This window comes from Xiphophorus hellerii, chromosome 11 (assembly GCF_003331165.1).
Source record: "Xiphophorus hellerii strain 12219 chromosome 11, Xiphophorus_hellerii-4.1, whole genome shotgun sequence".
NCBI classification, from domain to species: Eukaryota; Metazoa; Chordata; class Actinopteri; order Cyprinodontiformes; family Poeciliidae; genus Xiphophorus; species Xiphophorus hellerii.
This window is the reverse complement of record NC_045682.1, coordinates 25,391,123-25,418,982: the sequence shown is the minus strand read 5'-3', so window position 1 is coordinate 25,418,982 and position 27,860 is coordinate 25,391,123. Positions and strand designations below refer to the sequence as shown.

Genomic DNA, 27,860 nt, shown 5'->3' with positions numbered 1-27,860 from the left:
TCTCTCATTTTTCATATCTTCACAACTATGCTCTGCTTTGTGCTGATCTATCACATAACATCCCAGTGTGCAGCCATGCAGGAGCACACCCAAGCTGCAGACTGATATTACTTGAATGGGATTTATCTTTGCTGGTTTCCAATATGCTGGAACTCTCTGTAGGCGTTTGTGTTGATAGGGTAAATTTGACAGATTAGCAGCATTTCCTCCTCCAAGGTCTGATTCTATGATTTTTGTATGTCAAACTCAGTGTTGAATAAATTGTAGTATTACTGAAACGTTAGATATTTTATATCAAGACAAAACACCCAGGAATTGGTAGGCTATATATCAGGGGGGGGTTTGTTTTGTTTTGTTTCATTTTTTTTTTAAAGAAGTCATTACAAGAGTAAACTTAATTTACAATTTTGAAATTAATTTCCTTTACTTTTTGTGGGAGTGGGAAAGAAACAGATTTAATTCAGATTTTATTTATAATAATGTTCAACCAACGTAATTTGAACCTGTAGGAATTACATTGGCTCGACCTGATTTCATGTTTGGCCCTGGTTTGTCTTTTTATGTTCATGTAAATTGTAAATGCAAATCTACCCAATTTATCTACATATAATATCTCGATTTTAGAGACTGACGGGCATTTTAATAAAAATTATTTAAACTTGAAATGTTTTTAAACGAAGAATGACGTTTAATGAACAGTTTCCTTCCTGTACCGTGTATAGCTGCCATTTTGTCCTTTTACCAGCAACTTCTCAGAAACAAGCGGTTCATCTCCTGTCTTCAGTGTCGAGGAATCATTTATTTGTCCAGGTAACATTTGATCTGTATGTCTAGAAGTTTCAGAGTTAGGAAAAACTGCAGAGTCATCCAGACTTTTAAGTTTTAAATGTCAGAGATGAACAGTGACTGCGGAAATGTTTAGGTTGTTAGCTTAGTAGCATCGGAGAGCAACTTCAATCATTTACTGGTGGGGAGAAAATACTCGAACATTTGATGATAAACAAAGTTAGTAGTTTTGTTTAACATGTGAAGTGGCGAAATATGTGAGTTTTTATTTGAGCTTTTAGGTTTTGTCCTTGCAGCTTGTTTTAGCTAGCTACCCGAAGTTAGCTAATCAAGTTCAGATCAAAAAATAGCAACTCAAAGTAAAGTACCGAGTTTAAGGGAATACTGCTGCAAGTAATTAATATTTTCATATGCTATGTGCTTTGGCATTTATATTTTTCTGTTTATTGAAAAGTATATAATGATCTTGCTTGATTAATACATCATAGGTTCGGTAGTTTTTGGATTTAACCTATATTTTACTAACGCTAATAAAACATTTTAATACAGGATCGTACACACTCTTCATCGGTCTGGAAAAGATTTACGGTAAGTTGTTTTCAAGTCAGAGGGCAAAATAAATTATGGTATTGAAAATGTGTTTTCTCAAATTAATTGTCTGAAAGATCTCCTTCCTGATAAACTTGAAAGAAAAGGAAGATTGTTTTTTCTGTCTATTCTTCCTCTGTTGCTTCTTTCTCGTTTTTTACTTTCATGTGTCCTTATCTTCCTTTTCTTTCTGTAATATACATATGAACTTATAAATACTCAGTTCATATTTGTGATTTTTATGCTAAAATCATTTGGGGAAATGTTGTTTGAACGGTTACAATTTAGCTTTGCTACCCAACGTAGACTCATTTTTAAATAGATAACCATAAAGGCGTGCTGATGAATGAACAACCCTTCAAAAAGAGAGCTAAGCGAGCATTAGGCAGTTTTTAAAAGTCCCATTCAGCTCCAGAAAAATCAAGCATGTGTTTGTTGGACCAAAATGACATTTTCTGCTGCTATCTTGCAAATTGGAGGTGAAAGATTAGCTGCTGAGTGGAATTTAGGGAGTTTTCCCTCCGTTCTATCAACAGGGATTCTTGAAAATCCAATTTGCTAAAAAATGTTATTTGGAGTGATAGTCCTGCCCAACAATCAAATAAAAAATAAAAAAATCCACTCTTGAAACTAGTGTTTTATCATTTAGACTGTTATTCTGGCTCTTCAAATTCATAACACTAACACCAGTGTTCAATTTCCTTCAGGCTCCTTGACAAACATGTCAGATCAAGAATTATTTAAATACAATCCAAGAGGCGGTGGTGCAATGTTTAGGTCCCTAAAACCTGACTTTGAGCCAGGTTTGCACCATCATCCTCATGAAGTCCACTTGGCAGAGGATGCAGCAGTTCATGGCAGCACAGTCGGACTGAGGTAATGAGATGAGGCGTACATGTCTCTTTTGTTGCTTTGAAGAAGTAGAAATATTTATTGACGTCACATTTTAATTCTGGTACAGTTAATTGTTTGTTTTGCCATGTAGTATGTAAACGTATTTTTGTTTCTTTCTTATCATCTAACCAAAGTAAATTTTTTATCTTTGTTTTTTACTATAGTTGAGTATTATTTTGCTTGCTATTTACATATATTCATATACTTGGGATGTTAAATTACCATTTTGACTCTATTATGTTCTATGCACCATCCATTCAGCCATTGTCTATATTTGCTTATCCTTGCAAAGTTGTTGGGTAAAAGAACAAAAAAGTACTTGTACTAAAAAGGAGCAAAGTTGTTGCTGTTTTTTTATACAGCTAAAGTATGCTTGTCTTGACAGGTTTTTCTGATATTCTGATATTCTAACAAATAATTTAAACTGAAACCAAAACATCTGAAGCATTTATTTTATTTGCTGAAATGAATTTGCACGAAATGTAGCCATTAATTTTTATTTTTCGACTCTTACTTTTATACAGATTGGACAGATTCACGTTTTGCGCCTGAGCTTATATAAAAAAAAAAAAAAGTCTTCTAATCTTGTTTTTGCTTAAAGTCTACCTTTTTATATCAAAATTATAAAATCAATGGAAATTTCCCTGAAAGTTTTAGGGAGTTCGCAAAACAAAACATAAGGTAAAACATTTTGATTCTTTTTGCTTCATAGAAATGATGCACTTGCAGCTGAAGACTCGAACCACAAACAGGAATCTGTAGTTAGTGAAGGTGACGACGGCTCAAACGAGACATCTCCCATCCTCATCAGAAAAAATCTGCTTGATTCTGATGACTTGTTCGTGGAAAATGAGGTAAAAAAAACCCAACAAATTGTAAAAAATCTGAGAAAGGCTTCCAGAACAGCAAATGTCTAAATATATTTATATATTTTATGTAGTTGAATTCACCTTTATTTGAGACAAAATTGGTCCATATCATTTAAAGAAAGAAGAAAACACATAGACATGTGAACCTCAATCTGCATGTAGACAAAATTTGTCACAATCTACATAGACACTAGTTCACCACATCAGCTTCTGATCCTAATTCATTTTAGCAATCACACTAACTCTCCTTCTTAGGGCTAAAGAAAATGTCACTGAATACCTTAATTAACCCACACACTTTGTGCTTGACAATTTTTTTAGGATGTTCGTGCCAAAATGTAAATGGTGTTTTGGACATCTTATATTATCAAAATATTACCAGAAATAAAAAGTTATTACCGTTAAAAGCTGCTGCCAGTTTCATAGGCAGTTGATTTCTAAAGCTGTGTTAGATGTGGTGTTCTGGGATATAATTAATCTTATTTAAAAATAAAAGTGTGGTTAAAAAATAAAGTATGGAAACTCAAACATATAAAATCTGATCACTAGTATTATGTGCAATGATTGTATGGAGAATCTTTGTATTTCTGTTTTTAAAAATGTCTATCAACATAAAGATTTTGCAAATGTAACTTCTAAAAGGTATAAAATTTTAATTTAAAGAGGAAGAAAATTGGCCAGAACGGAGAAAACATTAGAAATAAAGTTCTATTTATCTTTTCTGAGGATATTGCAGTTGTTTTAAGTTAATCTTGAAGTACCTTAAGTCACACAGGAGAAGTTAAGCTTCAGTATTTTAATATCCATCACATATGGCCATTATTGACCAACTGTAGAGAAAGAAGGATAAAGGCCGAAGCTTTTTGCTTGGTTTCCTCGTTTCAGGATGAAGATTTTGAAGATGCAGAGGTTTTCTCTCTCCGCGGTTTGTCTCCCACTGCAAGCACACTCTCAGATGAAGAGTTTCTAATGGACCAGCTCAAGGACCTCCAAACCACATATGAGAGTACTGGGACTGAAGGTGGAGTTCTGTCTGTGTAGAAGTGAAGTAATGAATGAAGTGTCAGTGTGACCTGTTGTTCAGTCATCTGCAGCTTGTCTATAGAACTGCTGGCCTTTGTCTCTTTGTCCTAAAGGGAGTGAAGAACTGGACACTACTTTCAAAACGTAAACTTGACCACATTTTGAGTCCTTTTGTCTCACATCTCTGTTCTTGTCCAAAACATTTCCACTGATGCATTTTTTTTAAATAACATATTTTAAATGCACTAACTGCAGTAAACAACAAATGTGTACATTAGTCTTACCTGTACAGTCAAAGTCCTATTCAGTGATAATGATGTCTGACAGTTTAGATCTTTGGTTTTTCTCATAGTTTGGCAAATGGAGTGGCACAAGAGTCACATGGCAGCTTTAAGCAGCGAGAAGTTTGACGTCCTCCTAAGAATGTATCCAGATTTTTACGGCTGTAAAAGTCACATGGCAGCTTTCGTCCTGATAAGTGGTGAGCTTCCGGCACACTATGGATTTAATAATTAAAAATGTCTCGTTTACGGAATCGTTTAATTTCTCCACAGAGGTCGTGGATATAACAGGTCGTCCATGTCAGCAATATAAGGTTGTGGCGATGGGAGCTGGGCGCTCGTGCTGCAGCGGCTGGCTGTGCTACAGCGGCATGATGGTCCACGATTGCCACGCCATAATCATCGCTAGAAGGGCTCTCCTGAGGTGCTAAATGCCCCTTTGGTCAATTAATAATATCTCATGCAAGTCTTTGGAGAGTTCATTGTTAAGTGTTGAACTGGTAGAGTGCTCAAGATGGAGACAGCCTTCACCTAATGTACCAAATCTAGACCTATCCTGTTAAGTAAAAGATTTATCCACTCTTGTATCATACATATGTCCTTCTATTACCTTTTTATTCATTTTGCTTTCTATGATCCATTTACTTTTTTTAGCTTTGTCATCCAGCCTGCCAGCTTTCTATCCACCTGAAATGTTTAAATGCATTTCTTTAATATTCAGAGTGAAGCTCAGACTGGCAGACTAGATCAAAGTGCTCACTTTGGTGCTGATAAGTGCATGTGATTCATTCAAGACACTGTTGTGGAGAAATATTTTTTCTGGCTTCTGTTCAGGTTTCTATATAAACAGCTTTTGCTGTTCTTTGAAGCCGATCCAACAGCCAAGCAGAGTTGTATTTTTGAGAGCAGCACCGACAGTCATCAGCTGCAGCTCAAACCCAAAATCAGCCTCCATCTCTACACCAACCGGTGCCCTGAGGGAGCCGCTAAGAACTTCTACTTCAAGTAAAGCTGACTATTCAGCATTCGTCTTTTTTTTATTATTATTATTATTCTCTTAGAAATTTGACATATTGGAGATGAATACCTGACAGTAAGCACTTGTGATTCAGAAAATCATTTGCTCTTGTTTAGAAGAACCAATAAATGACTAATATTATGTAACTTGATGTTTAGGAGCTCGGGGAACAACTGTTGGACCAATTTAAAGCTACAGTACCACGCCAAGGGCCTGCTGGTACCAGTGGCTTACCTGGACCCGGGCCTGTGGGGTGCCAAAGTGTGCTGTGTCTCCGGAAGTGATAAATTATGTTGCTGGACCATCATTGGAGTTCAGGGCGCATTATTGAGCCACTTCATTCAGCCGCTTTACATCACCACCATAGTGCTAGGTAAAGTAATTCAATAGTCACTTTATATTTGATAGTTTTAAAATGTGGTTTTATGCATTTTATTTGTATGTTTTGCATGTGAAGTTTTATGAAAACTTGTTGCTGTTTGATGAGTTTAAAGGCTTTTATGAACTGACACAAAGTATTCACAATCTTGAATTTTGCCACATTTTGTTACATTACAACCTCAAACTTCAGTTCATTTTATAGAATTTTGCAAAATTTGAATTAAACAAAGTTATATGCAAGGTAGAATATAGACATCAAATTCTTAATAAAGCCGCTTGATATAAGTTAAGATGACTTATGCATATATTAGATTAGTCGTCTTTCCATTTAAACCTGAACTGCTTTTGTTTAGGAGGTCAGACGATCTTTAATGAGGAAGTATCTGACATCACCAACAAGCGACTGGGTGATGGATGGGAAGGGATTCTGCCTCTGTCCTACAAGAAACAGGACATCCTCTTCCTGTCCGGCGACTACGTGGGCCCGGCGGAGACGTCCCACATGCATGACAACCTCAGCATCAACTGGTGTCTTGGAGATGAAGACATTGAAGTTCTGGACAGCAGCAAAGGCGGTGTCGTTGAAGGGTGATGTCGTCTTTTTGTGCTCACCATTAGATAAAAGAAATGTGAAGTTATTATTAATGCCCTTCTGTCCTGTAGCTTTCCTTCCTTACCTACCTGAAGTTACTACCGGCTACCAGCTAATGGATGATGGCAGAAGGCTGTACTTGTTTAACTGGTCCTGTATGACCCGCGGCTCCTGCCATCTTTCCACTGACAGAACCGGATCGCCCACATTATTCTGCTGCCTGTCCAGCTTTTCTCCATTAGGCTGTACAGTTAACCTTGAGATGACACCAATAGGAAGCGTTAGCAAAACCTGGGAATCTCATATACTGCAAAAATACAAAATCTTACCACATAATTCTGGTGTAGTTTCTAGTGTAAAAATCTCTGTACAGTTGAAATAAGACTAAGCTAACTTGCTTAAATAAATAATTCATTAATATTGGTGTCACATTGGCTGATAATTTCACTTATAACAAGACATTTTTCCCACAAGTGCAATAATCTGCCAATGGAAATAGCACTTTTTCATTAATATTAAGGAATTTTTCACTTTAAAAAAAAAAGCTCCTAAATCTTGCTTAGAAGTTATTTATAAGTTAGCTCTTTTTATTTAAAGTGTACTAAGATATTTGAACTACAAAGTAGATCAAAATTCTTGGTAAAATCTTGTGTTCTTTGCAGTAGATTGAAATTTTGAATTTTCTTTTTAGAAGTAATGCATCAATGAATTTACCAGCGATGGAAATCTGTCAATTTGCTCTTTGTTTAGCAATTTTAATATTCCACCAAAGTCCAAACCACCTGAATGCACCAAAACTGATTAAGTCTAGGTGCTGTTGAATGACCTTCATATTTGTGTATGTCCTGTTGTGTATAAATGTTTAAAAAATTATGAAGTATCTGAAATTAAAGCCTTAAAATGGCATCTTCACTCATTATGTTCTGTGACTCGAGGCGGTTAAAGCTACTATTAACAAGCTGCTATTGCTTGCTAGCTCGCTAGATTTTTTGCGTCTTTCATAGATAAGTGTAAATTTATCTGCTGGCTGATGTTCATCTTTGCTACTGGCTCACTTCTGTTGCCAACCCATACAGAGCTTGATGCTTCCTGTGCAGAAAAGTTTGGCACTGATTGGGTTAAGGCTTTAGAGAGCCATATGCCATGTGGAAAGCACAAAACTGCTGCCAAGAGCTGCAGAAAACCCCCAGACATTTTACAGTTTGTCTCCTAAAAAAAATTATTTGTTTTGTACATGTCTGTTGTGATACAAGTTTTACATTTTATTCATAATGGTTTTAAAAACTCTTTAAATACAGTTGGTGAAACTCCATTTAATAATAAATAAATTAAATATTTTGTTTTTTGAATTTAGCCACTATATATATGTAGGGACCTGCCTCACTATTTGTGATTTTTTTGTATGTTTACATTTAATTATTGACTGACAGAGTTTTGACAAATGAGTTAATGTATTAGGAGCCTTTTGGACCAAAAGTAGCTCAACAGGCCTCAAAAGAAAACTGAGTTTAATCCAGTAAAATCCAGATGGAAAGCAGATAATTGTTTTTTGGGGTTTTTTTAACTTCGGCTTGAATTATGAATTCTTGTATGGACACTTCGGAATATATATTTTTTTCTATAGTTGCATAAAACTTTAGATTTAAACATTTAACAATGTGAATAAAAATATCAATGTGAACATTCTAAATGTAATAAAATAACTAATAAAAATTATACATTTATAAAAAAATAATCACAATAACGCATATTAGAAAAAAATAAGTAAAAATGCATTGTAATAAAAGTATTCAATACCTGCTAATTGCTAAGTTATTGGTTCTATAATAACCAATAACTTTATAGAAAATCGATTGTAGGCCCGCCGTAGTCTGCTAAAATCAGTTTGTTCTAATATATGGCTGAGGTTTCTTATTCTTTTCTACGTTTAAAAAAAGTCACAATAGTCTCCTCGTAGGGTTCCACTTCATTTCTTCCAACCACAGTAAGTGCTGCCTGCAGGAAACCTTCTCTTTTCTTATTCAGCTGGAGAAACGCCACACGGCGCTTTAATACTGTAAAAGTATTTCAACACCCCGATGTGCTGGAGCAGAGGCATTTTTCTTTCAAATGGAGGTTGAAGACATTAAGAATTGTGCCCTAAATGTGACACTGCATTTAATGCAGTTATGATGCAGTCTTTAGGCAAAATCAAGCTACCATTTTATCACTCTGTCCTCTCCTCCACCAGCATTAGAACAAGCTTATTACTGCTCCGTTAATACCTGACTGGAAATATTAATGTTTCTTGTGGTCTTATTTGTTTCCTAGTTCTCCTTCTGTTAATGGGCCCAGCTTCACCAGCAGACTTTGCAAGAGAGCCCTCTACAGTTATTTCCAGCGAGTTGCACTGCTGGGTGGGCACAGCTACCTGGTGGAGCTGCCCACCTACCACAGTGTCAAGGTGAGTGGACTGCATTCATATTTTGTGCTGCTATTCTGATGACATTAAAAGTGACAATAAGAATTATTTATTTATACTGGAACTTGACGTCCTTAACTGAGATTGCGTTTTTTTGATCATTTTACGGCCGTAAAATAAATAAATTGTGCTTTATCTTGTGTAGTTTTAGTCAATAGGAAATAGAGAGTTCCTCTTTAATGAAAACTTGATTCTGTTCAAGCACAATAGCCGAAAATCTTCAATTAAGAATGGAGTGAATGACTTTAATGGTTTGAAAATTCACTTGATGTCTTTAGGAAATAAGGAAAGTTTAAAAGTGAGAGCAGAAAAGCACAACACTGCAAACTTGTACTATTATTTCATAAATGTATTTAGGGTTCATATGCTTTTCATATGATTCCCAGCTGGTATTTACAGCACCACTAAATGTTTTGTGTTGGATTTTTTCCACAGATGGAAGCTTCCATCTACCAGACGGTGAAAGATCTGATCAAGCAGCGCTTCCTGAGCAACCAGGCCGGGCCCTGGAATTCAAAAAAGCTCGTGGATTGCTTCAGCGCTTAAACACTTCTCTACAAACGGTTTACGTGGAAGTTTATTGAAGCTCATCCTGAGATTGGAGTTATTGTTCTTTTAGTGCTTTTATTTGCATGTTAATTTGACAAGTAATTGTTTTGTTTGGTTGTTTGGCACAGGAGCTTTCAGTTTGTGTAGGTGTTTATGGAAAATAAACAAGAGCCAACTGTTTTCTGGAGAAATCAGTTTGCTTGATTTGTGGGTGGAAATGCTTTGCTTAAGGGCTCAGATTTAAAGTGGGGAAGATTTTCTCTGCCATGTCGGGAATTAAACATTATTCCTCTGTAGATCTGCAGGAAAAGCTGACAGGATGACCAAGATGTTCAATCATTTACTTTCAGTTATGAATATTCAAATATATTAAAATAAGTTAAAATATTTTGAAGGTTGTAATTGTGAAAACAGTTCAATCATAACAAAATGCAGATGCAGCTCAGTTGATTAGAGAATCATTGAAGCATTTATTCTAAAATAAAAGAATGTAAATTAAAATATTTCAATGTGTTTGCATAAAATCAGTTAAATGCTTAACAGGAGTTTTTGCTCTCTGAAAACTGTTGGTATAAAGTTCCGTTTATACACCGTCGTCTTCTTGCATGAAATGCTGCATTGATGCAGTGTGACTGCTGAGGTGTTACAGAAGCCCAGATTGGTTGCTGCTCTGGTGTCTGAAATTCCTCTCGACTCATCAGGCTCTGTGGTTTAGGTCCGGGTGAGTTTGCTGTCAGTCAAGCTCAGTGATATCACGGTCATTGAAGCAGATATCGGTACTTTTGACTGTAAGCAGCATCCAAGTTCTCCTGGGAAATGAAATGTCTACAGAAAATTGGCCAGCAGTGGAAATCTGGAAATGTTCTAAATGTTTTCTGGTAAATTCATTGCTGTGCTCTGACTTTTTCCATCGCATTCTTTTCCTTCCACTCAACTTTCCAGCAAACTGCGTTAATGCAGCGTTCTGTGAGCAGCCAGTTTTTTGTGGAGGGCTTTGGTGACAAGCTTCCAGTCAACTCTCAAGACAGCAGTGTTTCCTATGAATGTGAGTCATAAAATACAAAGGTTTTGTTTATTTTACCTTTTTATTGCTGCTATTGCAACTAAAATGCAAAATTTAAAACAAATTATTTTAATTGGATTGTTTTCTAATTGAATCAGATGTAACTGTAACCACAAATCTTGTAATCCCTAGAAAATTGCATCTTTAGAAAATGTATTGATTACATTGCCCCATTCTGTAATCAAAAGATTATTTGTTTAAATATGGCAAAACTTGAGACAATAAAGAAAAGAAATAGGAATATTAGTCATGTTTCATGGAATTTTAATATCATTTGTCACTGATTTTTTTTTTTTTGTACATAAACATCGCTAAGTTTAATAGTGTACACACAGACAGACATATTGGCAGAGACAGTGGTTAAAATACCTGTAATAGGGGGGAAATCACTACAATGAGCAGCTGAAAACCACCATATGCTAATCAAACAAAAGGTGTCAGATTTTACACAAGAACAAAGCTGCCCTAAAAATCTCCACTGACATTTTGTGCATAAAGTAACTGAGAAATGATCAAAACGTTTAAAAATTGAGCAAAGAATAAATGGGGGCCAAACCTGTCACCTTAAATTTTGGATTTTATTATCTTTTTTTTTTTACACAAAATGTTTCACAGTTCATTGTCACCATCGCTCCTCTCACCAGTTGCTTGGCAACCAACTCCTCCTTGGTACTGATGCAACCGCTCCTCTCTGAAATTACAGGCTCTTTTACAATATTTAGCGGAAACAAAACTAACAATAGCACTGTGTGGAAAAATTAGCTAATGAAGCCGATGCTGTGTGCACTGCTTAAATGTAGACATCTGTTGCCTCTGAAAGAGAGATGCGAGTAAATGACGGGATGTGTGCAGGTTAGCACTTTGGGTGGTTGTTTTATTGCTGTGGCTGGTCGTTTATCCAGATGTCGGGTTCAGAGATTCTGTATCTGGGGCTCCGGTCTGGGCTCGAGGAAGAACCAGGCTGTTCACAAAAAGATCTACAAGATAATTAAACATATGAACCATTTAGAGGTGAGAGGAAGGGATCGTTTTTATGTCTCTTAGGCGTGTGCACCAGGGGATTTGGCTTAAATTGAACTGTCAAATTGAGAAGGAAGTGTCATGAGAAGCAACAGTCATGTCCTTTTAGCTTGGTTTAAGTCTGCCTCATTACAAAAGGTTGTAATTATTTAATGTCAGAGCAGTGTCATTAATTCAAGCAGTGACCTTAAATGTGATTCCAGCTGCAGAAGCACCAGGAAAACCTTGTGGCTTATCATTACTTATCCTATGTTTTTAAAGTCTAATTTATCTTGTAAGTTTACCCAAACTGAGAGATTCTGCTTGGTTTGCTCACCGAGGTTTGGCCTCCTGCAGGACGAGTCTCTCTGGCTGGAGTCGGAAGAGGCTGAAGTACTGTTTGTGGAGTTGGACTTGACAGAACAGACAGATGGAATCGCTGCTCTTAAAAACTTTTCTTTGGGCTTTGCAAGTACTCGAACTGATGCTGAATTGCTCCACTCTAAAAACAAAAAAAAAAAAGGTCCCAGATACAGTCAAGATGAAATCAAGCCTTGTGTTTCTTTCAGGATTCCTATCCAGTCTTTTTTTTTAAATGTAATTTAAATGCATAGATTTCCAATTCTCGCAAAATGGAAAAAAAAAAACCTCACAGAATATGGAAAAATGTTTGTTTCATTATCAAAACATAAATAAATAATGGTGCCACATTTGTAAGGCGTACTTGTTTGTGGGTCAAACAAGTATTATGGCTGCATTTAAATGTCTAAAGTGAATTTCGCACATTATTTGATCTCTAGACCTTCCTAGGTCATAATTTTTAACCTTGGATGTATATACACGCAAAACAAAACTATTTTTTCCAATAAAAAAGAAAAAATAAATTACAAGTAGTGGTTTAAAGAATTTATATTTAATGTTGGATAATCCTATCCAGATATTACATGTACATTGTACAGTTTGAAGTAGTTGATCTAAATTAGTACAGATGACCAAAAAATGTTGTGAAATGACCCATAGATTGCTTCATGTCTTGCAGAAGATGGCAACATTGAGCTCCAACATTGTAGATGACCAGAATTAGATCAAAACCATCTGGAAAAATGTGAACATTTGACTCATGCAGAGTACAAAATGCTTAAAATAGTATATTTATAGAAACTCCGTTCAATGCAAATAGCTACAAACCGATTCAGGCAAATAAAACCATAACCAGTGTATTATGTTGAGTGTTAGTACCAGAGTGCTCCTCAAGTCGAAATCGGCCAAAGCAAAGATGAATCCTCCACTGTTTTCTCACGTTCTCCTTCATCAGACAGTGGAACAGGAAGACAAAAAGTCCTGGAAGAAACAGAGTTTTTGGAAAGCCTGTAAAGAATTGTGATCCACGGTCATCGAGTGAACAAAAGACACAGATTCAAGAGTTCGCTGAAAAAACTACAGCCACCTCAAAGCCTGCCTAGTCCAAATATACACTTGGAGTGTTTGTGTTTGAGTCTTTATGTCTATATCGATCACCCATAAAAAGGACCTGTTTAAATAAATGATCAAACTTATGATATTCATGCTGATTGCTTTTTCCAACTCATTAGTATTGAACACAACTACATTTTTCTCTGCTTAATTATTTCTAATGAGACCAATGACCTAAAATTGACACACATATTGACAATAACCCAAGTAATCCACAATGAAATCAAAGCAAATTAAGATACGTGTAAAAAGTTAAAAGGACAGAGAGATAAATAATTAACAACTTCCTGATATTGGTGATTGAATAATTTGTGGGAAAAATCTTAAGTCTCCTGTATAGAGAATCTGGTTGATGGGAAGTATGTCCAATATTTATCCCATGTGTAATTGCATTTTTTTTGTTTGCCTATAACTTTATTTGTGGGCTGATTTGCTTAGATTTCTTTGAATGTGTTGATTACTTGTGTTGTTGCCAGCATCTGGTGGGAATTTTATGTCAAAAACCTCATTAGAAATGTAAACAAAGAAATATTGACATGTTCAAAAGCTGTTTTACCCGATGTCTCAATTTCTCCGTGCAAAACAGAACTCACCTTGAAGGGTGTTGAGTCCGGCGAACAGGTACATCAGAACTGCCCTTGCTGGTGCCCAGGTAAAGAAACCTACAGTCCATGTTAGCCCGAGTAAAAAGGTGAGGCTGGCAGCTCCCTTCAGGTCCTGCAGCACCCCTCTCCGGGTCCCGGCCGGGCTGTTGAACCGCATGCGGCGGATCTGAATCAGAACCACCACAAACACCTAATGAGAGATCCATAAAAACATTTTAAACTTACAGAAAAACGTGTATAATTTCAAACAAAAGATAATTTTGTCCAAATCGTTGACTTGCTGAAAAACAGGCTGTATTGCAATTTATTGTCATTTATTTAAATTATGAACTTTCTGATAGTTTATATGATTAAGGGCTTCTCAAAACAAAGCAGCTCTGCAATAATGATCTATTCTGAACAAAACTGAAAATATGTGCATAAAATTGAATCATATTTACCCCGATGTTGAAGAGAAAGATCAACCCAGCGTAGGCAACCACAGACACATAATATGTCACATTATCTTGAACCCAGCAGCTGTTGACAAATTGACAAAATGTTATGGTGCAAAGGACAGAGAAGAAAATACTGCAGACAATGTGCTTGTTTAGTCCCACAATTTACATATAAAATATGAGTATGCAAGGAAACTTTTTCTGCAGCTACAGTATGTAACTCAGCTTTCTTCAAAATAAATTAAACTATGAAAGATAAACTCAAACCAGACCAATATCTTACAAGTTATCAGAGTTGTCCAAAGGTTGGAAAGTGTGCTCAGCATTCCCAGAGAAACTACCGTATGCATCCCGATTCACAATGAGAACCATGATGCAGATCACCAGAGGAATACCTGACCAAGAGTTAAAAGCCCAAGAAGTGACATTTAAAACACTTTGCAATTAAATTGTAATTATTGAGCTACTAGTTGGAATTAAGCTTTAGTTATAGCTTACCCCATCCCAGAGCACAAAACTTGAGGATATACGAAGGAACATAGACATTGAAGACTTTAACCAGGGCAAAGTACATGTTGACAGCCTCTAACCCCATCCAGGTGAAGGATGCTAGGAGGAAGTAGTGCAGCAGGGAGGCTGCTGCCACACAGACACCGTAAACACTCCAGGAGGACAACCAGGAGTTGATGAGAAACATCAGGTTCAATCCCAGCAGGGCTAGCGAGAGGTTTATGAGGATCTGAGAGGGGTAGTCTCTACGAAGCTTCCTAAATCAATGGAAATGAGCGTCAAGGAAGAAGAGAAGACAGATTAAAGATTACTCATAACCCTGCAATTCAGACATTTATTACATAATAACAAATGTCCACTATAAATGGGAAGATAAACTCATTGAAAAATGTAGAATAGTTTGAAAGTATATTTTATTAATCCTGACCCAACTTACTCAAAGGCTATGTACGTGAGAATGGTGATTCCTAAGAACAGGGAGGAGACTCCGCAGCCAACATATGTGATAATAGTCAGGATCTGTTCATGGAGCGGGTCCAGCTGAGTCCTGGACACGTCCTAGGACAACAGACAGAGAGGGAAAATATTTCAACATTTTCTTCACTAGATGCCTCTGCTGGTTTCAGACAGCATCTATACAGTCATTTTTAAGCCTTGTCATAGATTTTCAATTGAATTTAGGTCTTGAGTTTTACTGCTGCAGCTCCTCCTGTTTATCTCGGTTTATTGTGCTGCTGAAACTTGAATCTCTGTCCTAATTTTTCCTACTAGGTTTTCTTTTTAGTCTTGATCTGTGTTTAGATCCTGCTTTCTTTTCACCATTGAAAAAAATGCTTTCCCCCAGCATGATGCTGCCACCACCACAGCTGGAACACTGTGTTCAGGTTTACACTTAGTGTTGGTTTTCGCCTTAGTGTTTTGCGTGCAATTCAAATTGTACATTTCAGTTGTAAAAACACAACAAAATATACTTAAGCTTATGGTTGTAATGGGGAAAACATTAGAAAAAGTTTAAGTGGTGGGAAAACTTTTTGCAGGCACTGCACATATCCACAGTATCTGAACTAAATTGTAAACATTAGTTTGGCAGAAATCAAAAATGTGTCCGTTTTGTGTCAATTTAGACACATCAATATTATTTCAAAGAAAAAAACTCAAAATGTTTTGCTTGATTTAAAATGATAGTGTTTTAGTTTTATGTTTTATTTTTTCAAATCATTTGAAAATCAAAAACTATTCAAACATTGCTTTTCATTTTCCAAAAACTAAACTCTGAGTGCCCTCTGCTGCCCAAATCTTAGCTTAGCTGCCCTACTGGGTTTTTACAACTGCAAATATTTCTACGATTTAAATTCTTATAACATTAAAGTGCTAAAATCTTCACATTTTAGCTCTGCCTCTGGCTCCTAAGTGGTGGACCTTTCTATAAATAAAAATATATGTACCAAAGGATTCGTACCAGAAGAACTCCAAAGTGTGTGAGATGATCGCAGAGACACGTTGTGTAATCAGGGGTGCTGTTATATTTTCGGCAGCCGTGATCATCCCAGCCTCCGTGTCCGTCTAGATGTCAACAATAATTTCTTAAAATCAATTTCTGTTCAGTATTAAAGAAATTTTCCATTTGAAAAAAGACCTACTGTTTTTATTGAAGTTCCAGTACACACACTGCATTTGTCTATCATGCTGGAAAGTATAAAATAAACTCATGATAATCTCATTTATTCATTCCTGGAGGGTGTAACATTGTTTTTAATATGCTTCTTCTACCACACTAGGCTGCAGATGGTGGAGCATGACTTTAACTTCTTCATGAAGGTCTTTAATTGGTGAGCTGGCGTTGGACACGCTGGCTGACACCACAAAGGTGCTGAGGAAAGGCTCCTTTTCATTCACCTGATACTGGAGACAATAAACATCAACCACTTTCTTTACAAAGATCCATAAAAGGCCAGTTTGAACAAAATTATTTTTAATTTTGCGAGTATTCAGTTTTCTGCATCATGTACCTTAAAGAGTAGTGGGTTGGCGTAGAACTGAAACTGGATTCTAGGTTGGTTCTGGTTCAGGCCGTTTTGTGGGAAGTTGTTCTGCAGGGCAGACGGCAGGGAAACGAAAGCCACCATGCCGTCTGACGGATACCTGTTGATAAAAATCTACACCACACCAAATAAAAAAATTTTTAACCACACTGCATTTATAAATATATTCATATTTACTGCTTATTTTGAACAACTGGAGAATCAAGTGTCATAATTGTGATAGTGCTTTAAAGATTTAAAAAGCAATAACCTTTATGTTATTAAATATGGACTTTGTTTTACAATATCTTTTCTTTATTGGTTGTGACATTCTGATGCATCAAACTCAATTATAGTAGACTGGACATTAGATGACTGTAAAGTTCTCTGTAAATATAGTTTAAGTTCATTCAAATGAATTAGGTTCTGCACATTTCTGTTTGGATGTAAAGATGTGATGAATAGAAACAGCCTTGCAAAAACCGTTGGAAAAAATATATTAGGACAGCTCAAAGGTGGGGCTTTTTATGTGATTTAGAAGTCACAGATTGTTTGGATAGCTTTTCTTCATTTAATAAATAGAATATATATAATTTTTACCACATTACCACCAGGAGTGTTATGGAAAAAAATCCCATCATTGTTTCATATCATTGGATTATTTTTTCCACTAAAAACAGACTTTCTCTTACAAATCTTTACCAGGCGTCTCAATAACTGAGACGCAAGTTAAAACCTTCTGAATTTTCTGATATGAAAGGTGTTTCACTACCTCAGGTTTGTTGCCGGACCAATCAGAAAGAACTCCAAAGCTCAGGCTGCTAAACGGTCCAGGAGACACATCCACCACTGAGATAGCGATGGCTCGAGCACCAAGCGTGTAGGAGCCCTTGTAACCCACCATTTTGTCTCCCACCTCCTCTGTGAGGTTCAGAATACTGCAGATGATCACACATTATACGTTTAGACACAATTGAGCGTAGTTGAGGTTTTACTTGAATGCTTAAATCTGCATCACGTTCGTACGTGTTTGTAAACGGCCCCAGGTTGCTGTCTGATTCCAGTATGTTGGAAATGGTGTTGATCAGAGCTTGGCCAAGATCTGGTGTGACAACGCTGACGCTGATGATGTCCTTCAGCTTGTTGAGGACTGTGACCAGCTCTTTGTAGATGAGACTGGAGTGGTTTCTCATTAAATCCTTAATCATCTTCAACACGTCAAATGCATTTTCTGGAAATAAATGACACAACAGAACAAATGTGACAGTCGAGACTTTGAAACACTTTAAAAACTCAACAAATTTGTAGGTAGATCTGAAAAATTAAATAAACAGACAGATGTATAGATAAAGTGCAGTTTTTAAGCATATTATTGTAATTAGTTTTAACGTATAATTATTATTAACTGAACGTTTTTAAACTCAGTACTAAATAGACTTTAAAAATTATATCCTAGAAATGAAGAACACACAAAGGAATGGATTTAAATGATAACAGACCAGGAGTAACTTCAACATGATCCAGGTCAGGGATAGTTTCCACCAATGGAGGGCAGTCTTCAAGGTTTGGCTCCATCCAGTGAGTCCTCTGGGACAGTTTACTGTAAAAAAAAAAAAAAAAAAAAAGACTTAAGATCCATTACCATTTAAATACACAAGTAGAAAAGATACATTTCAATGTTTTCCTTTATTTTCTGAGGATGTTTAGAATATGTTTGTCAAAAAAAAAAGAGATGGTCGTGACGTTTTACTCATATTTCATCTTCAATCTATTTGTTTCCAAATGCCCTAATGTGAATGGGAATATAAAAATGGAATGCTTAATCTGAAAATCATTTAATTTTCCCCTTTATTGTCTTTTACAACAGAGCCATTAGTAAAATCTGTGACACTGAGTCAACATAAAACATGGACCAAACAGAGCAAATATGTACAAATAGAGATAATCAATACTCAGATAGGCCTATACTTGTTGATGCATTAAATTAATGGTGATAGTTGTTCAGCTAAATGAATGAGTCAATTATTTGATATCTTCTGTAAATATCAGAAAGAAAAACAGATGTTTTCTGTGTGTTCGAAGCTTGTTGGCTCTGAGTGTTTCTGTCAGGCAACACTCACTGATTTTACTGACGCACCAGTTTTGTGGTCCATTAAGAATTTTATTGATTTTGCTAAAATGATTTGTGCTTCAAAGTAACATCCAACTTTAATAACAATCAGCAGGACTTTTCAAATTAAGGTTTTTAGCTCATGATTCTTTTGAACTCGTGTATATTTTCAGTTTTCTCCTTTATCTAAATGTTGCTGATGACAAGCAATGCCCAGGCAGCATATGATCAGTTTTTAAAAACCACAGAAGCTCTTTATATTGAGAGGTCTCACCAAAGTCGGGTTGCAGAGTACTGAGGGGCTTTGGGGCATGGATATGTAGCATTTTGTCTTCCTAGAGTGTCAGGCCACATGAACAGGCCTTTTAGGGTCTGCTGGGCTTCGGCAGCACACTGAATAACCGCTGAGAGGGAAACACATATTTAGTAAGAGAGTTTCCACTTTTCAGCTGGTTATCAGGGTGTGTGAACCTCAGCTGTACTTACATATGGGACATATCCTTATGTCATGTGCTGTTATGGAGAACAACCCATTGTCATAGGGACGCTGGAGACACTCCCGTATTTTTTTTTCAATTTCATTTTGGTCTAATTGCGTCAACACTTGGACCTGGAAAATGAAGCTCTCTCTGCAGGCAGAAAAAGGTAACAATGAGCTGCAAAGATCTAAAGAATTAACATGAAAAGAAGATCAGAATGTAAGCGCTTATGAAATGCTGTTTACACATTTTGAGATTTACCCCAATATTGAAATGCAATTCATGTAAAACTGAATGGAAGTTCTCTAATATGCACAAATGAAGACGTGCATTTTTATGCTGCACTTAACTTAGTTACATTTGAAACGTTTTATTGCACATTGATTTTGAACAATCAGTACCTTGAGTCTTCATTTATGAACACCTGGTAAAAAAAATAAGAAAAAAATGTTTAAAGAAAATAAATTGTAATTGCTCAGACATTTATAATATGCAGTCACCATGGAGATGAATTAAAATTTTCATTCTTAGCTTCTAATGATTAATTTGAACTGCTCTTATTCTATAATGGAATCATAACACAATATTTTCAAAGATTACATGTAAATAACCCCACATTAAGCTCCCTGTTTTTTTGTTGCATTTCCTTTTTAGCACTTATTGTAGTTACTTCGTTTTATTTTGTATAGTATATGAAGGACTTCCGGTTTTTAATTTGATGCTTTTATTTTGATAAGAGAGCTTCCTCTGTTTATAATATAGGACGGCAGCTTAAAGACAAAAAGAACGAAAAACAAGTTGCAACAAGCTTGTAAAATGTATCTTATTATTAGCGGCCCCCTTGACAGAGGCACGTGGTATGTTTATTTTGTAAATAAGGATATTTCCTTTATTGATTGGTTGGAAGTGTAAATGTATTTTATTTTGTGCGTGTGTGTGTGTGTGGGTGTGTGTGGGGGTGTTTGTGCATAAGGCTCTTACGGTGAAACTAAGGTTTTACTCCCAATAAACCTCAATGTTCATCAGTAAAGCCAAAATCCTTCTCTTGAGGGGCGGTCTGCTACATTACATTTTTGGACTTACTGTAGACATTAAATTGTCTTTAAAAAATTATAAATGTGTACATTCAACTATTATTTGCTCTAATGTCCTTTAACAAGTCGCTTCTCCGACACATTCAGTCTTTTAGCCACAATGACAAATTGAATGTTTGGTGGAGGGAAGATGATGCTTTCAGACCTGAAAAAGCATTTTGAACTAACTGCCAAGAACTGTATGGCAGTAGCAGCATCATGATGTGGGGCTATTTTCTTATTAGAGGTAATATTGCATTGCACAAATGGGATAAGATTATAAAAACAAAAGATTTTCTTTTGAGTTTTAAGTCCAAACCGATTCATAATCTGACAATAAATTGGACAAGCATTTCTCAAAATATAATAAATATTAGAGAAGTATCACTAGTATTATTAATCCATTTTTATTTACTTTTTATTATTTTACAATAATGTCAAAATAATGTCATACATAATGTCAAAATGTGTTGGTAAACTTCTCAATAATCAGTGAATTTATTGGCATGGTAGCAACCAAACCCTTCTTATGATTTCTGACCAGAAACATGTTGGTCAAATTAAAAGGATTTCTTTAAAGTCATTTTTTATATGCTTTGTTTTGTACATTTGCAAACCAATAAAAAAAAAATTTTTTTAAATTTTTATCCAGGATTCTGCAAACACTGGATTTATACAGTTTTATTTACTTACTTGGTTTGAGCGATGTTTCCTTTCAGGATGACTTCTGAAACAATGACAGATTTTAGCTTATTTCTGAAAGTTTCTATAAATATTGTTAAACGATGTTGTAATAGTTTCCTCATATAACACACCTTTCTGGTTTGGGGAGCAGCTGCAGATCCAACACCATCATTAAGTCATCAGGCAGACTCATGTTAAGCTGAAATGAAAAATGTAATATTCATCTAAGAGATTTATTTGATTAAATAAGATTTTGGCTGTTTTTTTTTTTAGACGTACCCAGTAGGGAATGATCTGTTGTGGGTCACATTCTCCCGTTATGGAGACGTTCATTTGGACTTCAAAGTAAAGTTCTGTTAAGAGGATTGAGACGAATCAGAAGCTTTCCTCAGGATGTAGAGAAAACAGAACTGTGGATCGTGCTACCAGACCGACCAGAGACGTTTCCAGGGGTTCTGGTGATGGGGTTGGTGGCGGTTTCTTTGGTACCAGAAATTGTGCTGATGGTCGATGTTTCCAGAGTTGTTAATTGGGTGAAAGCAGAGGATGTCATGGTGGTTGGAGTGGAGGTTGTGACAGGAGCGGACGCTGTCGTGACAACCTGAGGGCTGATGGTCGTCATGGAAAATCTTTCTGGAAAGGAAACCATTCATCAGATATTTTGAAGGTTTCCTTTATTATCCTGCTTCTACTGAGAGCTCTTTCCTACCAACAGGGGTGGTGTAGATGGAGCTGGTGTCGGCTAGGAGCAGCAGCAGACCGCTGGGGTCAGTGTAGGTGTTTGAAAGGTCAGTGTGCATTTCTTTTTGAACAGCCGCAACGTCCAACTTTGGGATGACGCTGGTGTAAACAAGGCAGCGGAACCTGCGAGGTGGGGAGAAAGTTAACGGGGTTTCTACAGAGAAATGTAGGAAAGCCTGAAAAGAAATCTTAACATACCCTGCACTTCACATCTATATCTTAAATTTCTTTAATTTGTGACATTAAAGATGCCATTCACAGCCAAAAAATGACCCAAGTAATCTCAAATATGATCACAAGTGATGAGTACATGTCACACTCTTAATATAATTGTTTTAGTTTAGTGTGAGGGTTAATTTAAAGTATTTGCTTATATATAACGGCCCCGGTCAAAATATTCTGATCAGTACAATCTTTACTGTTGCATAGCAATGTTTGTTTGTTTAAAGTATTAAATAAACATGGATTTTTACCTGGAAATATTTTCAGGAGCCCATTGCATCTGGAGCAGAAAAAACACACATTTTAGATTTATTTTTAAAGTTTTGGTTATTTTTATTGCATTTATTGTATTACTGTAAAATTGACTTTACATTAACCAGTATTAAGAGGCGTATTAACTGAAATATCACAAAAAGTCATTTGAAGTTAATGTGGATTGTTTTGTATATATAAAATTTGCTGTGTGCTTACCAGTTCATCTTCATAAGGCGTTTTTATGTGTTCCTCTGTGTCGGATCTGCATGAGAGATCACAGAAACTTCGCTTACGGTTCAATAGTTCCACTATAAAGCAGAGTGTAAGTAGCATAAACCAAAGGAGCTTTATTGGAAGTATGCAATATATTGAAGTTGTAAACTCAGATCTTTTTTTCCCTTACCTGGTTACTTCAAACACAGACACTCTGTGTAAATAGATTTCAGTCGGTAAAACCTGTCTGAGCTGCAGGATCAACAAACATAACCAAAAATATTGTTTTACCTTGTGGTTCTTTGCAGTTGAACAAGGAGAAAATATTCTAAAACAAATTACTAAATTAATCTATGCAAACATCAGTCATGACATCAGTATTTAAATTTGTTAGTATTGATACGTTTCTTTTTATTTCTGTTAGTGCATCTATTCTTTAACACATTCTAGCTTTAACAAAACTATTGGTCACATCCTGAAAAGGTCAGTTCAGATTTGCGTGCCGTAAAACTTGTAAAGACAGAGATGATATTTGCTCTCCTTACCCAGCGATGTGCGATGTCTCTGGCTATGTAGTGCTCTGTTGTGTTTTTGTCGGTGCGCATGATCACAAACTGGAGATTCACCTCATAAAAGGACCATTCTGCCAAAATATAAACCAAAATATAAACCTCCAGTTAGGTAAAAAAAAAAAAAAAAAAAAAGGGGAGAGAGATGAAAACAAACATTTGATATAGTTGCATAGATAAAATTTTATGTGAGTGTAAATCCTGAAAGTTTATTAGCTTTTTGTGTCACATATCCTAGATTCATTACTTTTTTTATGACAAACTTGTGTTTGTTCTGTATAAAAGACAGGAAATCAGGTTACAAACTGTTAAACTAGCTGTTCCTCATCTTGACATTGAACCTCAGACTCAGTGAGAAACTAAAGCCAGAGAGGCAATAAAAGCTGACATTAACAACACTGTCCGTTTTTATTTCCACCCCTGGTGAAGTGGCACCGTGCCCTAGAGTATTCATACAACTTTTACCTTTTTTACATTATGTCGCATTACAAGAAGAAATTTCAATGTAAATTACTTGGATTTTTATTTGACTATAAATATAAAATTAAAAGAATTAACATACTTTTCTTTTACAATCTGACAGTAACTTTCACTGTCTTTTTAACTCCGATACCCCTAAATAAACTTTAAAAATCTCCTGGAGTATTGTTAAATTCTGTAATGTTAATATCCTTAAATTACCAAAATTTCAACTTAACTTTATATTTTGGTCCCTCTGATTATGTAATTTTTCAAGATTAAATTATTAATAATTTGATCAGTTACTCTGTACTTGAGTAGACTTTTTACCAAATACTGTTTTACCCTTACTTGAGTAATTTCTTAGATGGCTACTTTTTACTCTTATTTAAGTAAAAATATGTTGAAGTAGTTCAACGAGCTGTTAGTTCATCACTAATCTGACCGTTGGGGAGTGGAAGAAGAAAACCGTTGTTGAAAGAAAACGTTCTAGTTAAAAATGTATCACATGGGAAGACGATGTGCTAGTCACATCCAAATGTTGAAACATTGATTGTGGCTTCATGGGACAGAGAAACTGGTTAGAGTTGATGGGAGGTTAGACGGAGCTAAAAACAGGACAACACTGGAAGAAAACCCGTTGGAGGCTTCAAAACGCTTGACACAGATGGTTCACCTTCCAGAATGAGCCTGAACAAACAACCACAGCTACAGTAGCAGGATTTATGTCAAGGTATGTTCCTTTTCTGTTCCCATGTTGTGTTAATTATTTCTTACTATTAAGATCAATATAAAAACTGCCATTCTTGAAGTTGCTTAGAAAAACTTTTTAAAAATTCAGATGATTCCATTTTATTGATTTAATAGGAGTTGTTAAGGTTGCCAGTGTTTTTAAAAATCACTTTTGAAAACATTGTACAATAGACTCAAATCACAAGATTTGAGTCTATTGAGTATATTAATAAAAGATTCATTTATTTTAAGACTTTCCGCAAATCTTTTCATGGTTGCAAATTTGTATTGAAGGTGCTGTTATTGTTTGTAGAAATGCTTTTATATTTGTTAAATAAAGCACAGCTGGCCAGGCTTTATTCTGAGAATAAAGCCGGTGGATATGAATCTAATGGAGCTGTGGAGATGAAATTGGAAAAAGCTGTAAAGGATTCTGACATAACATATTCAGATTCAGTTATGAGAAACAAACTCACCACATTGCAGGCTGGTATCATGGATCGGGTCATAGTTCTTCGTGTCCCAGTTGTCCCTCACCCACTTCACCAGATCCCCCTCTGTGCAGCTCAGTGATGTCACTTCCTCTTTGCTTCGTTCTCTCCCCCACATTCGAAAAAGGGACATTTTTCCCACCATACCGCTGTACTTAATGATCTCGATGTTCCCATTGTTGATGGTGTGTCCGACCCCGAGTGTGAGAGATCCATTCGGGGCCAGCTGGCAGCACATTGGTGCAGCAACAGGAGGGATGTTTGTGTGAGCTGAAAGCACAGACAGAGGAGAGCAATCAGAAAAGTTGCTCTCAGGCAAAAACTGCAACAGTGAATCACTTTTATCACTCAAAGCAAAGCAAAGCTCACTTGTTGTCATGTTAATTAGTCTCCCGTTAACATAGAGGGCAGGCCTGTTCCCCGTATGGGACCAGGTGAGGCACAGGGCGTACCACTGCATCAACTGGAGGTTGATGTCCTGAGTGGTCCATTCCTCTCCAAACAGCCAAACCACCAAGCGATCGTTCCTTCCCCCCATCCCCAGCTCTGCGTACTGAATCTCAGGATGACGATACATGAAGATTGTCCAAGGTGGGAAACCTTTGACCTAGAGATGATCAGTTAGTTATCATGAATAGCACACTGTTTAAAAGAACAGTTTCTTCCCCTGCAGTACCTTCAGCTGCACGTTAAGGCAGACGGTGAGTTCCTGCAGGGCGGGGATGAACATCTGGGGCTTTAATATCCAGTGGCTCGATCCAGTCAGGTCAGCCACCTTCCCCCACAGGCTGAGCGACGTTTCTGACAGTCGGATGAAAATATGTTAAAAGTGAAACTTTTAGCTTCCTTACTGCAGGATCCTTGTCATAACATAAATGTCACCACAAACATTATAGGGATTCTTGACTTTTTGGAACAAAACATAGAAAACCTGTATGTTTTGTCTGTTTGTTTGTGTACATCAGGTGTTTCTATCATTGAATAGAGAGTCGTGTTATCATGATGTCTCTTTGTTCCCCACATAGACTGACTATTGGGATCTTGGTGTCTCAAGGTTGTAACTCTTTACTGCCTGATCCATAGGACTTATTTCCATTTCCACTCACCCGTTTGTCTCTTCCTTCTTCATTTTGATGACAAAATGACAAATTGTCTAACAAGCAAACGCGCAGCATGTTTGTCTGCTTCACGGATTTGTTGTTAAAACCAGAATCTACACTGGGAGCTGAGGAAAGGAGTAGGTTTTGTCCCTTCGCATCATCATTTTCCATGCAGGCAAAGGATGAGCAAATTGTGCCGTCTGACTCAAAATTCAATAAAAAAAATTGCTTTTGATTGACTTTTTCTTTGTCCAAACAGATCCAGAGTTTAGATTTATGTTAATTGTATATTCATCTCTTCATTTATGTTCATTTCAAAGCGTACAGAAAATTTCTCTACGTTTTGTGATCAAAATAGTTTAAAGACTTTTTAAGTGGCTTTAATAATTACTTTGGAAGTTTCAAACTTAGTGTTTAAATATGTGGAGTTTGGTTTTACTTTTTAGATCTTGAGTATGAATAGCTTAGAATATTTTTCTAATGTTTTCATTTCCCTTTTTCATTTTGAAAGGACAAATATCTGTCAATTCTTAGTTCATGCTGACGTTTTACAAAGATTAACAATTTGGCCAAAATTATTCAGGTCTAAATCTGCCAGATGTAGGAATCATTTTAGGCTTAACTGCATATTAAATTTACACATGTACATGAAATACATGTGATTTTCACCAATTTAATCCAGAGTGACTCTAAAATCAGTGTGAATGAGCATCATATCTCTACTGGACACTAGATCTAAAACATTCTAAAATGTCGGGAATTAACAAAAAACTAAATTTGTTGTTTTAGGATTTTTTTACAAACTAAAATAAATATATCAACATTTCCTCTTCTGTTCTGAAAATCAGAAAGCCAATTTCAACAATGTGTTGTTTCATTATTTGTGGAGCCTACAAACTGTGAACATTTTTTTACAGCGAAATGTCCACGACTTTATTCCAAGAAATGTCAAGAAAGTTTCAAGACATTTGAGTCTGAAAATAAATGTCTTGTAATGAAAAATGTTTAGGAACTCTGTCATAAACAGGAACAATTTAATGAGTGTTTCCAGAAATTACTACTGGAAAAAAATCCTAACGTAAAATTCAACAAATATTGAAATTTGCTTTTGTGTTTGAGAAGTTTCTATAATAAGTAATTATGCTACCCCGAGTTTACTTCTTAGATCGTCTTGCTTATCCATACCTTAATCTGATTTGCTTATAATCTGAATTGTTTGCATTGGTATTTGAGAAAAGCAAACAAATGTCATATAGTCGTGTATCTTCATAAATTTCTGTGCAAAAATAAGCAAAAATGTACATCCAGAAATTTGAACAAACTAAAAGTCAGTAAATAATTTACTTGAACACACACAAAATGTTCCCATGTTGTCTTCCACAATCACCATTCACATTTCACATGTGTGTGTTTGCTTTGGATTATTCTGACATTTTTACAGCTGAAACTGTAGCTTTCTCATGTGTTTGAGTTCAGCCTCACATATGGTGACCTTATTGTTAACGAACAGAAATACTGAAACAGACTTCTGTTTTTAGAGATGCAAAAAAAACACTTTGCTATAATTGTGTTAGCTGAAAACATTCATGATTGTAGAATAACTTGTGGTTATTGATCACATTTCCTACCTTGCTCTTCAGCCACAACTTGGCTTCTCAGCAGAAATACAGTCAGGAACAAAGCCAGTTGTTTATGTAAAAAAATCATCTCAAATCTAAAAAAAAAAATGAAGAAATTAATTGTAATTTAATAATAAACACATTTTTAATACATATGGTAAAATATAGGTGTAGATGTTTACCCCCACTATTATGAAATAATTTGAATTGACTCTTATCAATCACCTCAAAATAAAGTCAGGATATCACAGCTTAAAACAAATGAAGTTCTTACCGTTAAAACGAACCACCAGGACAGCAAAAAGAAAACCTTCCACATGCGTTTTCCTTCAGGTTCTCAGCAGCTGCAGCAGCTGATGGAGGGGTAAAGTGGTGTCTGTCTGTGATTGGTTCAGGTTGTGTAATTATGACCACAGAATAAAGAGAGAGGAGCAGCAGGTGTCTGTTCTGTGTCTTTGTGTAGTTCAGAGAAATGTGACCTTTTGCTAGATAGAAACCATAAATTGAAATGTTATTGGTTTTGACAAACATGCATCCTGTATACCTACATTAGTACACAAGTT

The 27,860-nt window shown here is 36.0% G+C and overlaps 2 protein-coding genes and 1 long non-coding RNA gene across 3 annotated transcripts; 1 reads left to right on the top strand and 2 right to left on the bottom strand.

Moving 5' to 3' along the window:
• The first annotated feature begins 726 nt into the window (after positions 1–726).
• On the top strand, positions 727–9,628 carry adad2 (adenosine deaminase domain containing 2). Its single transcript, XM_032575839.1, has 12 exons — positions 727–810; positions 1,336–1,374; positions 2,082–2,250; positions 2,981–3,122; positions 4,023–4,158; positions 4,513–4,641; positions 4,715–4,865; positions 5,276–5,446; positions 5,618–5,832; positions 6,194–6,428; positions 8,743–8,875; positions 9,329–9,628. Exons 3-12 carry the CDS (start codon positions 2,096–2,098, stop codon positions 9,437–9,439), a joined length of 1,578 nt encoding a protein of 525 aa, XP_032431730.1. The 5' UTR covers positions 727–810; positions 1,336–1,374; positions 2,082–2,095; the 3' UTR covers positions 9,440–9,628.
• A 1,131-nt stretch (positions 9,629–10,759) lies between these two features.
• adgrg4b (adhesion G protein-coupled receptor G4b) lies at positions 10,760–25,179 on the bottom strand. Its single transcript, XM_032575708.1, has 29 exons — positions 24,948–25,179; positions 24,564–24,848; positions 22,873–22,970; positions 22,518–22,579; positions 22,331–22,376; positions 22,111–22,139; positions 21,606–21,760; positions 21,332–21,529; positions 21,176–21,249; positions 21,028–21,095; positions 20,906–20,939; positions 19,541–19,563; positions 19,147–19,289; positions 18,935–19,064; positions 18,050–18,150; positions 17,577–17,781; positions 17,323–17,488; positions 16,539–16,685; positions 16,300–16,431; positions 16,170–16,215; positions 15,989–16,092; positions 14,966–15,087; positions 14,518–14,786; positions 14,303–14,414; positions 14,023–14,101; positions 13,571–13,772; positions 12,744–12,845; positions 11,842–12,006; positions 10,760–11,482 (listed from the first exon to the last, which is right to left on the bottom strand). Exons 1-29 carry the CDS (start codon positions 25,153–25,155, stop codon positions 11,400–11,402), a joined length of 3,588 nt encoding a protein of 1,195 aa, XP_032431599.1. The 5' UTR covers positions 25,156–25,179; the 3' UTR covers positions 10,760–11,399.
• An 84-nt stretch (positions 25,180–25,263) lies between these two features.
• On the bottom strand, positions 25,264–27,757 carry LOC116728123 (uncharacterized). The gene is made up of 3 exons (XR_004340950.1): positions 27,572–27,757; positions 27,307–27,392; positions 25,264–25,379 (listed from the first exon to the last, which is right to left on the bottom strand). It is a non-coding gene; the product is annotated as an uncharacterized LOC116728123 (long non-coding RNA).
• Positions 27,758–27,860: the final 103 nt, after the last annotated feature.

Bases quoted from the DNA above. Each gene is read 5' to 3' on its own strand.
- adad2 (XM_032575839.1), top strand. From the start codon at position 2,096: ATGTCAGATCAAGAATTATTTAAATACAATCCAAGAGGCGGTGGTGCA. The intron at 2,251-2,980 runs GTAATGAGATGA...TTTGCTTCATAG, and splicing joins GGCAGCACAGTCGGACTGAG to AAATGATGCACTTGCAGCTG. The intron at 6,429-8,742 runs GTGATGTCGTCT...TTTGTTTCCTAG, and splicing joins AAAGGCGGTGTCGTTGAAGG to TTCTCCTTCTGTTAATGGGC.
- adgrg4b (XM_032575708.1), bottom strand. From the start codon at position 25,155: ATGTATCGTCATCCTGAGATTCAGTACGCAGAGCTGGGGATGGGGGGA. The intron at 16,216-16,299 runs GTAGAAGAAGCA...TATACTTTCCAG, and splicing joins ACCATCTGCAGCCTAGTGTG to CATGATAGACAAATGCAGTG. The intron at 12,007-12,743 runs GTACTAACACTC...TTTTGTTTTTAG, and splicing joins TCGACTTGAGGAGCACTCTG to AGTGGAGCAATTCAGCATCA.